The sequence below is a fragment of the Diabrotica undecimpunctata genome, chromosome 4 (assembly GCF_040954645.1).
Source record: "Diabrotica undecimpunctata isolate CICGRU chromosome 4, icDiaUnde3, whole genome shotgun sequence".
NCBI classification, from domain to species: Eukaryota; Metazoa; Arthropoda; class Insecta; order Coleoptera; family Chrysomelidae; genus Diabrotica; species Diabrotica undecimpunctata.
In genome coordinates, this window is record NC_092806.1 from 132,447,743 (window position 1) to 132,461,183 (window position 13,441).

The following is a 13,441-nucleotide window of genomic DNA, read 5'->3' on the forward strand; positions in this document are numbered from 1 at the left end:
AGCCTTACTTTTATCCCCAGATTAAGGTTGTGGCTTCTAAAGAGTTTGGCCATGTTGTTGAATGTACTCCTAGCCTTCTCTATTCTACATTTTACTTCTTGTGAGTGATCCCATTGTTCGTTTACTGTTGTTCCAAGATAGGTAAACTGTTTTACTCGGTCCACTAGTGTATTCTTGATATGCAGTTGGACGTCTCTAATTTTATTTTTGCTGATGACCATAAATTTAGTTTTTGATATGTTTACTTGTCCAAATCTTTCACTTACTTCATTTACTTTGTTTATTAGTTGCTGTAAACTGTTTCAACTATCTGCAAAAATACCGGTGTCATCTGCATAGCGAATGTTGTTTAGGCGTTCTCCATTTAAAAGGATTCCATGTTCGCAATTTTCCATGGCTTCACTAAATATTTCCTCTGAATATAGTTTGAATAATATAGGTGAAAGTATAAATCCTATTTCATATAGCAACCAACAGAGTCATCATAGCCAGAATGATCGTCAACGATTGGAACGGACAGGCACCCTAAGAAGAAGGAATACATCCTTGTCTAACGCCTCGTAGAATCTGGATCGCTTCCGTCGATTCATCTCCAAGATTTGTTCTTATTGTGGCTGATTGTTTTCAGTATAAATTTTGTATTATACGCCGGTCTTTTGGCGCCGGTGTCAAATGCTTTTTGGTAGTCCACAAAGCAGGTGTAGATATCTCAAGTAATATCTCTGCATCTTTGGAATAATACCTGTAGACTAAACAGTGCATCTCTCGTCCTACGCCTTTCATAAATTTAAACTGTGTGTCTTGCATTCTCTCTTCACATAGCTTGTATATTCTGCGATTTATAATTAAAAAAAAATTCTTAATTCTTATTTACATGTTCTTGTTGACAGGTACAGCTTATTCGCTGTACATGTCAACGAATGGAATGGAAAATAATAGGCTAAAAATAAATTTGAAACACGTACTCGCATGGAGAGAAAGACAAAAGAGAGGAAGTTCAAAGAAAACATGGATGGTAAAAGTAAGAACATTGCTCCAAAGAACTTAGAAAAGAACAAGAGAACAACCGACATGAATAGAAATTGTTCATCGGGCGTTCTACACCGATTGTTTATAAAATGTTTAGCCTAACTGTTCAATATCTGTTCTTTTCTACGAAATATAGACCCGTCTTTATTTTTACAGGATATTGTTATAGGTCCGACTTTTGTACTACAACTGTTTATCTATTGGTAAAATATTTGATAGACTTTTCTAGTGTGATGATTAACTATTTTCTTCAGGTTATTTTAATACTGACCTTTCTTTTTCCTTCTAAAGTTCCTCTTTTGTACTCGTATAAGATTTTCATGTTCTTCTAGGGTTAGCTGCGTTGTGTAATGCTGAAATCTGTTATATGTTTTATTTATTTGCTGATTAATGGATTTTGCTCTTCATCGAACCAGTTAACATTTCCTAGCCCTATTAAGATTTTAAAAGATCTTTGCTGCGTGGTTTATTGTCTCCTTACATTTAGTCCAGTGTTCCTGACCTTTATGCATAGGATTTAAGTTTTCATCCAGTTTAAGTATTTTTGTACCGTGGCCGTTTTTGGAATTGGTTGTACAGGCTCTGAGTTTTGTTCTGGCGATTAAGTGATCCAAGTCTATATTAGCTCTTCTACATACTCTTACGTTCAATACGAGAGAGAAATGTCGAGTATCAATAAGTATATGGACAATTTGTTTTTTTTTGTGAAACCATCTGAAAATTTTTATGTGACTTTGTTTATGTTTTTGTGAGGAAATAAGTACTTCTTCTTCTAAATATGTCTATTTTCTAGAGATGGCGTTGGCGACCACCCGTCTTAGCCCCGTATTTATAGTCGGTACTCAAGCCCGTGCTTGAGCATGTGCTCCGCCAAGTCGAACTTACGTCAAAGTCATGCTCAAGTATTTGTTGTGTTCTATAAACGATACTTCGGGTATTCTCGTACAAGGTTGATCTCAAGCACGAAAAATTAGTACAGTAAAAGTAAGTTTCGAATAAATATCGAATAAAAAGAAGATTCTGTCAATTTTATCATAATTGTGACTAAACTTTTAGCGCCAAATTTAGTTTATGCTTTAGCCCGCGCAAAGTTGGTTTATAGTATAGTATACTTACTGAAATTTTGTGTTTGGTATTAATATTTTGTGTTTGAAATTAATATTGGATTAACTATTTTAAGGTATGTAATATATTATAAAAAATATTTATTCTAGAGAATTAATTTCCATTTTGTTACTGTGTCTGAGGCATAATTTTAGATGTTCAATATATGCTTACATGTATATTTGTTTTTGGATATATTTATATGTGTGTAATGCTTTACAATCATTATAATTATATTGTCTGTATAAGCCGTACGCTAAATAAATTGGTTATCTAAATTTTAGATGAGTGGAAATGGCATGAAATATGCACCTTACTCAACAAAGGAAAAAGTTCTCCTAATCCAGCTGGTAACTGAAAACGGTGTGGTAGAGAATAAAAGGACAGACGGTGCTTCGACAATGGAGAAAAAGATGGCTTGGGAGTTAATAACAAGAAATTATAACTGCCAGCCTGAGGTCAACAACATCAGGACCAGCGACCAGCTTCGAAAATTGTGGAACAACCTAAAACAAAGGTAGAATACTTTTATTAGTTTAAGCAAATGCTTAAGTATTGACCAATAATTTTTTTTATCATAGGAAACGCAAAGAAACAACAGCACTGCGTCACAGCATGTTAGCTACAGGTGGTGGTCCCCCGATAAAGCCAGAGTGTGATGCAGTGCTGGAGTTAGTTGAAGAGGCTGGTCCCAATATAGACGTCAGCATCGACTGTTCTTTTGATAGCACAGCAGTCTTTGAAAAAGGTAAATGTACTAAATTTGTAACTGTGCTTTACTCATAGTATAATTGTAGGCCAAAAACAGTTCAACCAGCTGGGAAGCTCAATAGCAGGACCATCAGTAGCCTCTGACCCCCCTCACTTCTTTCCCACTACAGAGTTCAAAGAAATGGACTTGTTATGTAAGTATGATGTAATAATTTTGAGCAGTCTTCCTGTACACTTAATAATAGTTTCAGGTAATACTTGTAGTGTGACACCTGCTGTTCATACAGAAGAGGATGATGATGATGTGCTTCAAAGTGGTAAGTGTTTTAAATGTAGTTAAAGCCATATGTACTTAACAATAATATCAATTTTAGCAAACACTCCTACTTCTAGTAGGGCACTGGGTGCTATACCACAAATATTGTCTGAAAATAAACAACGGTCCAAGAAAATGAGGGATACCATCAGACAGCAAGACGAGATTCACAGGATGAAAATGAAGATTTTGGAAGAAGATATGCTGAGGGCAAAAGCCTTAAGAGAAGCAGCTGAGAAGGAGAGGCAGAGAGCTACTGATGAAGCTGAATTAGCTTCATTGAAGTTAATAGACTATAAAAAAGGGTAATTATAGATTTTATCATGTTTGACTTGTTACTAGAATTTGGCTATAATTAATTGTATATTTTCAGGCGCTAGAAGATCTTTTTCCTTTGTTGGGTACTCTGCATTTTTAGAGAGAATGTTAGGAATAAGCCACAATATATTTATTTACATATTTTATTTACTGATTTTTTTCAATCTATATGACCAGAGGGCTGTTATCATAGATAGAAAATTGTGATTTATTTTCAGAAAATAAATCACAATTTTGTATTTTTGGTAACAATATCTGGTCATAGACATCAAAACATCAGTAACTATAACATATAAATAAACATTGTGGCTTATTCCCAACTGAAGATAGTGTTAACTCAGTCTTACACTGGCCTTTTCACTTTCGGAGCACTGAATGTCAGAGGAGGGTATGTTTTAGCAGGTAGGCATTTGACGTAGAATCAGCGACGAGAGGGCGTTTTAAAGTACCTCGGGAACTATCGCCGGGACTACGAAGAATGAATCCTGCACTAAGGTCAGTCAGGCGACGTACTGGACTGAGATGTCTTTTGAAGATTTCAGACCCCCCCTCTATAAAGACGAAAAAAAATTAAAAAAAAAAATATACTTTGTGTTGTAAAAACATTGGTTATTTTCTTTCTATTCTCCTTCCTGTTTATTTTATTTCTAGATAGTATTTAATGTAGATTTAAGGTTCTTAATATTTTAATTTCAGCTGGTAAGATATGGTTTTACCTTTTTATTTGTTGTATAGTCTTTTGTTTTTAGATTATGTATGTTTCTCTTTCAGTTTTTTTAAGTATTGATTGCTACATAGATCATATTTTTATGTTGTTTACTGAAAATTATTAAAATACTGAGTTTGCATAATTTTTAGTAAATTGCTGCCACTGCAATATATACATGTATATATACATATGTATATATATATATATATATATATATATATATATATATATATATATATATATATATATATATATATATATATTACATCATTTTTTTGTAATGTTCTAATTGTTTACAGTTTACTCCTGACGAAGCTATAAAATAAAATAATCTATTTTATATTGTATTTAATTATAACTGTATAATTTTTTAAATAAAGAATATTAATATTCTAAATTTGTATAATTTTTATTTGGTAAGGAAAGGTTTTATGAAAGGAATAAACACTTAATTAAAAGGAGGGAAACTCCTTGTACTCAGTAAAGACATACTTGCTTAAGTTGTCTGAGCATAGTGAGTGAAAAACCCTCATTTATTTTAAATTAAAACATAAAAAAATACATTTTTATAAATAAGACAAAAACATACTATATTTAACATAATATAAGTATTCAATAATGTATTCTCAAAATAAACAACTTTGAATTGAACTGAACAAAGATTAGATATAAGAAAGAAATAAAATAAAATATTGAAATTTTAAAAATAAAAAATTGGAAAAATAAATCATGAACAAAACGTGTAATCAAGCTAATGATAATCATTCTGACATTTTCAGAAATAAGATAAAACATACTACATCTAACATAATACAAATATTCAATAATGTATTATCAAACTAAACAAATGCCAATTGAAAAAAGCTTGTGTATAAGGAAGCAATGAAATAAACTATTGAAATTTTAAAAATAAAAAATTGGAAGAACAAATCATGAACAAAAAGTGTAATCAAGCTAATTATAATGATGCTGATATTTTGAGAAATAAGATAAAACATACTACAGCTAACATAATGCAAGTATTCAATAATGTATTCTCAAACTAAACAAACAAATGCCAATTGAACAAAGGTTAGATATAAGGAATACAATTAAATATTGAAATTTTAAAAATTAAAAGAACAAATCATGAATAAAAAGTGTTATCAAGCTAATGATGATGCTAACATATATCTACCTATAATAAGATAAGTATTCAATAATGTATTTTAATTCTTATGCAAAATATTGGTGAATAAAATGTCTCCTAAAATTTAAACCTCGTTCCACATCATTAACATTTCTATTTACTGGCACATCAATATTTTCTACAAAATCATCATCATTATTATTTTCTTGTAAACCTATATTATAAAGTACTGCTGTAGCACATATTATTGCAAGAGATGTATTTAATTTAGTTTGTAGACCTCGTTGAAGACAAGGAAACCATCTTTTCCAGGTTCCAAATAGCCTTTCAACAACAATTCTTGTTCTTATATGTGCACTATTATACCTATTTTCTTGATCATTACCTAAAAAGAGATATCCATCAAATAACCTATTTTTTAGCCAATTATCAATAAATACCTGGCTGTAATACTGGAGTAAGTAGATAGTGTCTGCATGCATATCCACTGTCACCTATTAATAATCCTGGAATTTCACCTCTTTCCATTCTAACTCGTAATGCAATTCGATCAAATATCAAGCTGTCATGACTTGATCCGGGATGTCGAACAACAATATCCATAATCTCTCTTCTAGGACCTGAAACAACCTGCAATTTATTTATATAATGAGGGCCTGGATAAGAAAGATCAATCTATACCTGCACATTTAATGAAAAAAAGCCTTTTCTATTACGAAATACTTCCCCATTATTACCACCTGGATTAGATATCTTGATGTGGGTGCAATCAATACACCCAGAAACATTTGGAAAATAGGCAACCTCATAAAAACTTGTTATATTCCTCCTAAATCCTTGTCCAGTATGGGGAAACCCTACAAAATCATTTAAACGTTGAGCTATTAATATTGATACCTTTTTAATGGTGTTGCTTATTGTCGATTGACTAATACCCCGCAAATCACCAGATACAACCTGAAAATTAGATGTAGCATAAAATCTTAAACAAATTAACAATTGTAATATTGGAGGTATTGGTAAACCACGATTGTCTGCTTTTCGTAGACCTTCAAATACCAGAGGCAGAATGGTATCTGCAACGGTATCTTTGTTGAAACGATACCGTTGACGAAATTCAACATCGCGGTAAAACTCCATGGGATTTTCCATATCACGAATATATCGTTTTGGTATACGTTCCGGCTGATTTCCTTCTTCAATATGATCAATAAACTCTAAAAATTCTTCAACTTCGTCATACATTTTTTATTGTAATGAGAAAAACAAAAAAAATATATTGGAAGCGAATCGGAAAACAAATTTAACAAATATAAACAACAAAAGTTAGGTTAGGATCCCGTGCTCAAGGCAGGTCGATCCGATGCTTGAGTACGAGCTGTCATTTCTGCGTACTCAAGCTCGATTTCGTACTTGAGAACGGTTTATAGAACACAAATTTCATTCAAGGTCGACCTCAAGCATCGACCGATACTTGAGCATCGACTATAAATATGGGCCTTAGTCTATTTACAGCAGCTATACATTTTCTTAATAACACCATGGTCGGATCTATCGCTAAATTATATAAATGTATAATATAATGCAAAATGTCATTCATCTTTAGGCAAATTGGGATATGCTACTGTATTTTATTTTTAATATAAAATAAATAATCTAGTCAAGGCAAGAATTTCCTTCCAAATGAAAGGAATCCATTATAATTCCTTCCCAAACTCGTTAAGGCCAATATCCTTAACGCAATTATTTGGTATCTAGAAAAAAGCTATTAACCACGTTCAATCAGGTTTTAGACGTAATCGAAGCACCACTAATAATTTAGTAATTCTGCAAAGAGAATCCACCAAACAGGACGTAATCGTAACAATTTTTGATATAAAAAGTACTTTCGATACAACATGTAAATCGTTTATCCTTTAAAAACTTGTAGAAAATAATCTCCCTCCGATTAAGAATGCTAAGGGGCTACGTATTTAACACGCTATTATACGGTGTAGAGGCCTGGACTCTCAAGCAGAACAATATAAAAATTATTGAAAGTTTCGAGATGTAGTGATACCGTCGAATGCTGAAGATAGGTTGGGTTGAAAGAGTTACAATTTTTAAAGTAATGCGAAGGATAGGATAAGACCCAGAAATTTTGTCAACGATCAAACGAAGAAAACTCGAATATCTGGGTGACCTGATGAGAGGACATAAATACACATTACTTTAAAATATAATGCAAGGAAAAATAGAAGGAAAACAAAATCCAGGCCATATAAGAATGTCATGGCTGCGTAATTTGAAAAAGTGGTTTGGCTGTACCACTAATGAACTCTTTAGGTCAGCTGTAAACAAGGTCAGGATAGCCTTGATGATTTCCAATCTCCAATAGGAGTGGCATAAGAAGAAGAAGAAGAAGAAGAAGAAAATAATCTTACGGGCAACGTATTATGCTTTATAAACAACTTTTTTAATAATAGAAATTTCAGAATCACAGTTAACGGAGTATTATTCGACAGATACGTCACTGAAAATGGTTTACTCCAAAGTTATACTTTGAGTTCTACCCTTTTTTACTAGCCATCAATGATATTTGCTCTCTTATTAAATGTTCCGTTAAATTTGCCATATACTCAGAAGACCTTATTGTATACTGCCAAAGAAAATCCACAGCTGCAATCTCATCCTTATCGCAAAATTCTATCGAGTCCCTTACTACACGGTCCGAGAGAACAGGCTTGAGGTTCTATATCTACAAATCTAAAATAATTAAATTCACCAAGGGGATACAATAGCTCAGAAATAGTCAAAACAACACTAAACAGAGTAAATTATTCATTGCAAATTTTTGGGACTAACTGTTGATAACAAACTCATCTAACGTCGTCAAATAGATGAAATAAAAGGCAGCTGTTTTAGATTTAAAATTAATCTGTTACAGACATTGTCCCACCATCAATGGGGTGTCAATGAAAGTGTACGACTCAAAATATATCGAGTTATAATCCGATATAAATTAAACTACGATTGTATAGTTTATTTGTCCGCATCCAATCATTTATTACACTCGTTAAAAACTGTGTTCACAACATTGCTCTCCGAATATGCTTAGAAGAATTTCGATCCAGTACCGCTGAAAGTCTCTATTGTGAATTTCATAAACTTCCCTTTTACTTCTAAGGCACCAACTACCCCTATCTTCTGCTATCAGAAGTTCATCAGATCGTACAAACTACAAAGATATTATGAATACATCCCACTACGATAAGGATCTTTATACCGATGCATCCCGAAACGCGCAGATGGAGTATTCTGTCGCTATTCTGTCAGTTAACTGTAAAATAGTATTAGGACAATACGGAATATCTCTCCGAACCTCTCAAATTTCCTTTTGACAATCATCAAAGTGAAGCACTGTGTATCGATTCCTTATCCGAAACTCATTCGTTTGCGATCCGCAATATCCGCAAATATTTTCAATTAACATCACTTAGTGTAAAAAATACTAGAATCAATCCATCTCCACACTTTTCAAGGAACTTCAATGATAATAATGGGTATCTTCTCATATCGGCTTCTAAGGAAATGAGATAGCTGACAGCGCTGCAAAAGAAGCATCTACATCCAACTAACCCATCTCCAACATACAGCGCCAAGAAGATATAAAATCAAAGTTCGAAAGGAATATTCAAGGCATGTGGCAAGAACTTTGGATCACCAAAGACACAAAGCTCAGATAAATACAACCTAATGTTAACAGCTATTTATCCCTAACATCCCTGAACAGAAAAGAGAAGATAACAATAAAATATTAAGAATAGGACACACACGTTTGACACACGGTCATTATTTATAATTATAGATAATTTTAATTTTAAATGTTATTTTATAAAAAAAGATTTTTATGTTTGAAATATTGTTTTATTTCTAAGTATACCTATATGAATAAAAGTAAATTACATAACAAGTAGTATTAGTAGTATAGTAGTTCTTATCCTAAGTAATGGAAAAACTTTTGTTGGACTACTTTTTTCGATGGTGTGTATGTGGGTTTATTTATTTATTAACAATCAAGTAAGCAGTGAAGGAGTTTTTTTTGACCGTGACATTTTTAACCTAAATTTAATTTAATTGTGAAATCAAAATCAAGTATTCCAAATTCTACGGGGAATTTATGTACCAAAAATGCAATCAACCCCTACTCAACAACAATGACATTTAAATGAAGATCCGAAAAACCGATATGAATGTTATTTACAGACATGTGTTACGATGGGGTGGTGGAACCTAGGACGATGCAGAGTCTGCTCTTTTTCTGTTGAGTTATTGGTCTCCAGGGAGGGGGACATTTATGAGATGTAATTATTTATTACGAGGATATCTTAACATGCTATTACTTTAAATAAATGGTTATATTATCGATTATTTAGAAAGAATAGTTACGTAATTCTGAACAGTAGTCATAACCTCAATAATATTTAATTTTATTAGAAGATGCAAACTTGAATCTTTAATTTTGGGGTCATGAGTTTAAACACATAAGTTTTGAAGTCATAAGTAGATTTAAACACGTATTTTAGACTATCTTTACATCGCAGTATTCTCATACAAAAATTATAGATTTGATTGATATCGGTTTATTACAATTAATCAATGTTATGACCAATGGAAATACAAGAAATAGATAGACAGATAGATAGACATTTACTGTTTTTAAAACGCCTTAAAAACAATGAACAGTGGAAAAAGCCCTGGACCTGACATGCTACAAATTCTAGATGAGAAGCCCATTGATGTTTTAGTGACACTCTTGAACCAAATTTATAGTTTAGGCGTATTACCCAAAGAGTGGTTAACGTCGATTTTTATTTTTCTCCCCAAAATGAAAAACGCAAGAGAATGCAGCGATTACCGCACCATTAGCTTGATGTCTCATGTGCTAAAGTTACTACTAAAAGTCATCAATAACCGAATATATTACAAACTGGACATAGACGTTAATGATACACAATTTGGTTTTCGCAAATGCCTAGGAACGCGTGAAGCTCTTTTTTCACTTAATATACTGATACAAAGATGCCTGGATGTCAATCAAGATATATACGCATGTTTTATTAACTATAGTATAGCATTAGATAAAGTACGACATGAACAATTAATGAATGTCCTGAAATCAAAGAAGATTGCCTACAACGACCTCAGGATCATATTTAATGTCTACTATAAACAGCGAGCAAAAGTACGTGTTAACGAACAGCTGTCAGAATAAATTGAAATTAGACGTGGAGTGAGACAGGGATGCGTATTGTCACCAATTCTTTTTAAACCCTACTCCGAAGAGATCCTGAAAAAAGCTCTTGAGGGTGAAACAACTTGAATAAAGGTAAATGGAGTTCCCATTAACAACATTAGATATGCGGACGACACTGTGATCTTAGCCGAAAATATTGAAGATCTTCAGAGACTGGTAACCAGAATAGCGGAGTATGGAAAAGAGTACGGTCTAACAATGAACGTCAAAAAGACGAAATTTATGAGAATATCGAAAACTTAAAGAAATAACGAGAATCTTCTAATAAACGGAACCAACATCGAATAAGTGGACAATTATGCATATCTGGGAACAATGATTAACTCCACAAAAGAGTAGTATGTAAAAGGGATTTAAAATTGGAACTAAGAGTTAGGATGGCGAGGTGCTATGTTGTTTTTACTTTGTTTTATGGAATGGAATCTTGGACCTTGAATGCGACATCAATGAAAAATCATCCAAGCTGTGGGTGTTTAAAAGAATTCTGAAAATATCGTGGACAGAACATGCCACAAACAAAGAGGTTCTGAGAAGGATTCTTAAAGAAACAGAAATTTTAAATATAATTAAAACAAGTGAATTGGAATATCTGGGACATATTACACGTGGAGAGAAATACACCTTGCTCCAACTAATTATGCAGGGAAAGGCATTAAGCATAGGGAGGCGTAGAATGTCATGGCTGCGCAACCTGAAAGAGTGGTACGGATGTACATCAAATAAACTTTTCAGAACAGCCGTCTCAAAAGTCCGAATAGCTATGATGATTGCCGACCTCCGCCGCGGAGATGGCAATTGAAGAAGAAGTTTTTAAAAACTACAGTTTTATAACAATGAGTTAAGAAAGTACAAATTATTACAACTAGTCTATCTATATGAAAGGCTAGGACGACAAATCACACCGTTTGTCCAGTAAGATAACTACGCCACCTAGGAAAGAAATTTGAGTACCAAATATAACTACCAACATCTGACATTTCAATCTTATTTTGTTCTTGAAAAGACACGTTTAATTAATAACACTAATAATATTAATTATATTTTATTATAAATTATAATAGAATTATTATTTTCGCAAAACTGCCAAAAATATTGATTGCAGTAATTTAAAAATAAGATTTAATAAATTAAATAATTTAAAGCTTTATGTTAGTTTAGATTTAAGCACCTAGCGCTACGTAGGAAAGACATGTGAAATACCAACTGACAGATAAAATTAATTAAAATTACCTGACAGACAAAAAGTGAAATATTTATTTGCCAAATAAAGTACTGAATAAAAAGTTATCTGGAAAATAATTTCTGTTTATTGTAATTCGTTATTATGTTGTAGGTTATCGCAAAATCAAAAATATAACCCAAATATTGTTGTTTATTTTGAATGAGACATATGGAACCGGCATTATAAGATTTAATGAAATCGGGGAGTATGATCAGTATGATGTTTAACGTTTATAAACTTAGTACATTTTAATTATTTGATATAAGGTTGAATGCTCGAATAAATGAACTTTGATAAAATCAAGGCAGATTTCGAGCCCAGTTTTATTAATTAAATCTTGCCCAAGTACTTTCGCTCACTAGAGCATCCTCAGGGGCATTTCGTCAATTTCGGGCTATCCAACAATCCCAGAATGTCATGAACATAAAATTAAACATAAAGATGAACATAACACTATACTAAACAAGGACAACCAGTTTAAAATTATTTAAAATAGTCGAAGCTACATTTTTGTCGGCAACATGAGAGAGAATGGTTCATTCATTCAAGTTGAAGGCCCCTTCGGAATGTGGACGTTGCGAAGAATGTTCCGTATACCATGGACAGATAGGGTGAGAAACGAGGAAGTCTTAAGAAAGGCAAATACTGAGATAAAACTACTCAATCTGATCCAGGTACGAAAAATTGGATACCTCGGCCATACTCTGAGAGGAAAAAAGTACCCAATCCCTCAACTAATCATCCAGGGAAAGACTGAAGGCAAGAGATGAGTAGGTCGCAAACAAATGTCGTGGCTACGGAACATAAAGAACTGGACAGGCATAAATAACACTGGCGATCTTTTGCATGCCGCAAAAGACAGACGTATTAAGATAATTCGCCAACGCACTATAGGTGCACTATAAGAATAAGGTCACTCAGCCGCCGAATCGACAAAATAAATGTTCTCCTCGCCGGCTAAGTGCCCGAAGGATCTGGCCACCGAGCTCACGCTTGTCCCATGTGACCTCGATGCTCAGGTTTCGCGACTGTAAATCCTTTGACCTGCCTAAGGTGCTGTTTTACCTACGGAGCGAAAGCCTGACGGTCGTCTTTATGTTTGTGCCTCAGAATTCAGTTAATGTGGTTGCATCGTTGGCATAACTGCTGTAAAAGAGGGTTGTTAGTAAAGGTTAAGATGAAATAATAATAAAAAGAAAGTAACAATGAGTGGGGTGTGCACTCCAAGGAGTATACGGCCATTACACACCACGTGTATATATTTTTTGGTTTTTATCATTTACAGTATAACTGGTTAGTGAAATAAAGCAACTAAATAAAAGAAATAATATAATATAGGGATTTTTTTGTTACTGCCTACGTTAGACCATCGCATGGCTATCTAATTATTTATTAATCTTCTGTCAACTCTCTTAATAATCTCCTGAGGTTATTGAATATCTCGTGTGCTCTTTCGTCCATTGTTTTCAGGAACCTATTTTGTTGTGAAGTCCTAAATACGTTCCTTAATGGAACGTACTTAGGAATATTCAGAACCCCCCTGATCATAAAGTTCTAGAGGGTTTGTATGCTTTACCTTATCTGTTGGTTTTACACGTATGTCCTCA

The 13,441-nt window shown here is 33.2% G+C and overlaps 1 protein-coding gene across 2 annotated transcripts; it reads left to right on the forward strand.

The window, feature by feature from the left end:
- The first annotated feature begins 1,869 nt into the window (after positions 1 to 1,869).
- LOC140438409 (uncharacterized) lies at positions 1,870 to 3,668 on the forward strand. 2 transcript variants are annotated; one of them, XM_072528090.1, is made up of 7 exons: positions 1,870 to 2,209; positions 2,418 to 2,650; positions 2,715 to 2,881; positions 2,931 to 3,038; positions 3,090 to 3,161; positions 3,219 to 3,465; positions 3,534 to 3,668. In XM_072528090.1, exons 2-7 carry the CDS (start codon positions 2,418 to 2,420, stop codon positions 3,538 to 3,540), a joined length of 834 nt encoding a protein of 277 aa, XP_072384191.1. In that variant the 5' UTR covers positions 1,870 to 2,209; the 3' UTR covers positions 3,541 to 3,668. The 2 variants fall into 2 exon arrangements, with proteins under 2 accessions (XP_072384191.1, XP_072384190.1); XM_072528089.1 differs by having other exon boundaries at positions 2,931 to 3,161.
- Positions 3,669 to 13,441: the final 9,773 nt, after the last annotated feature.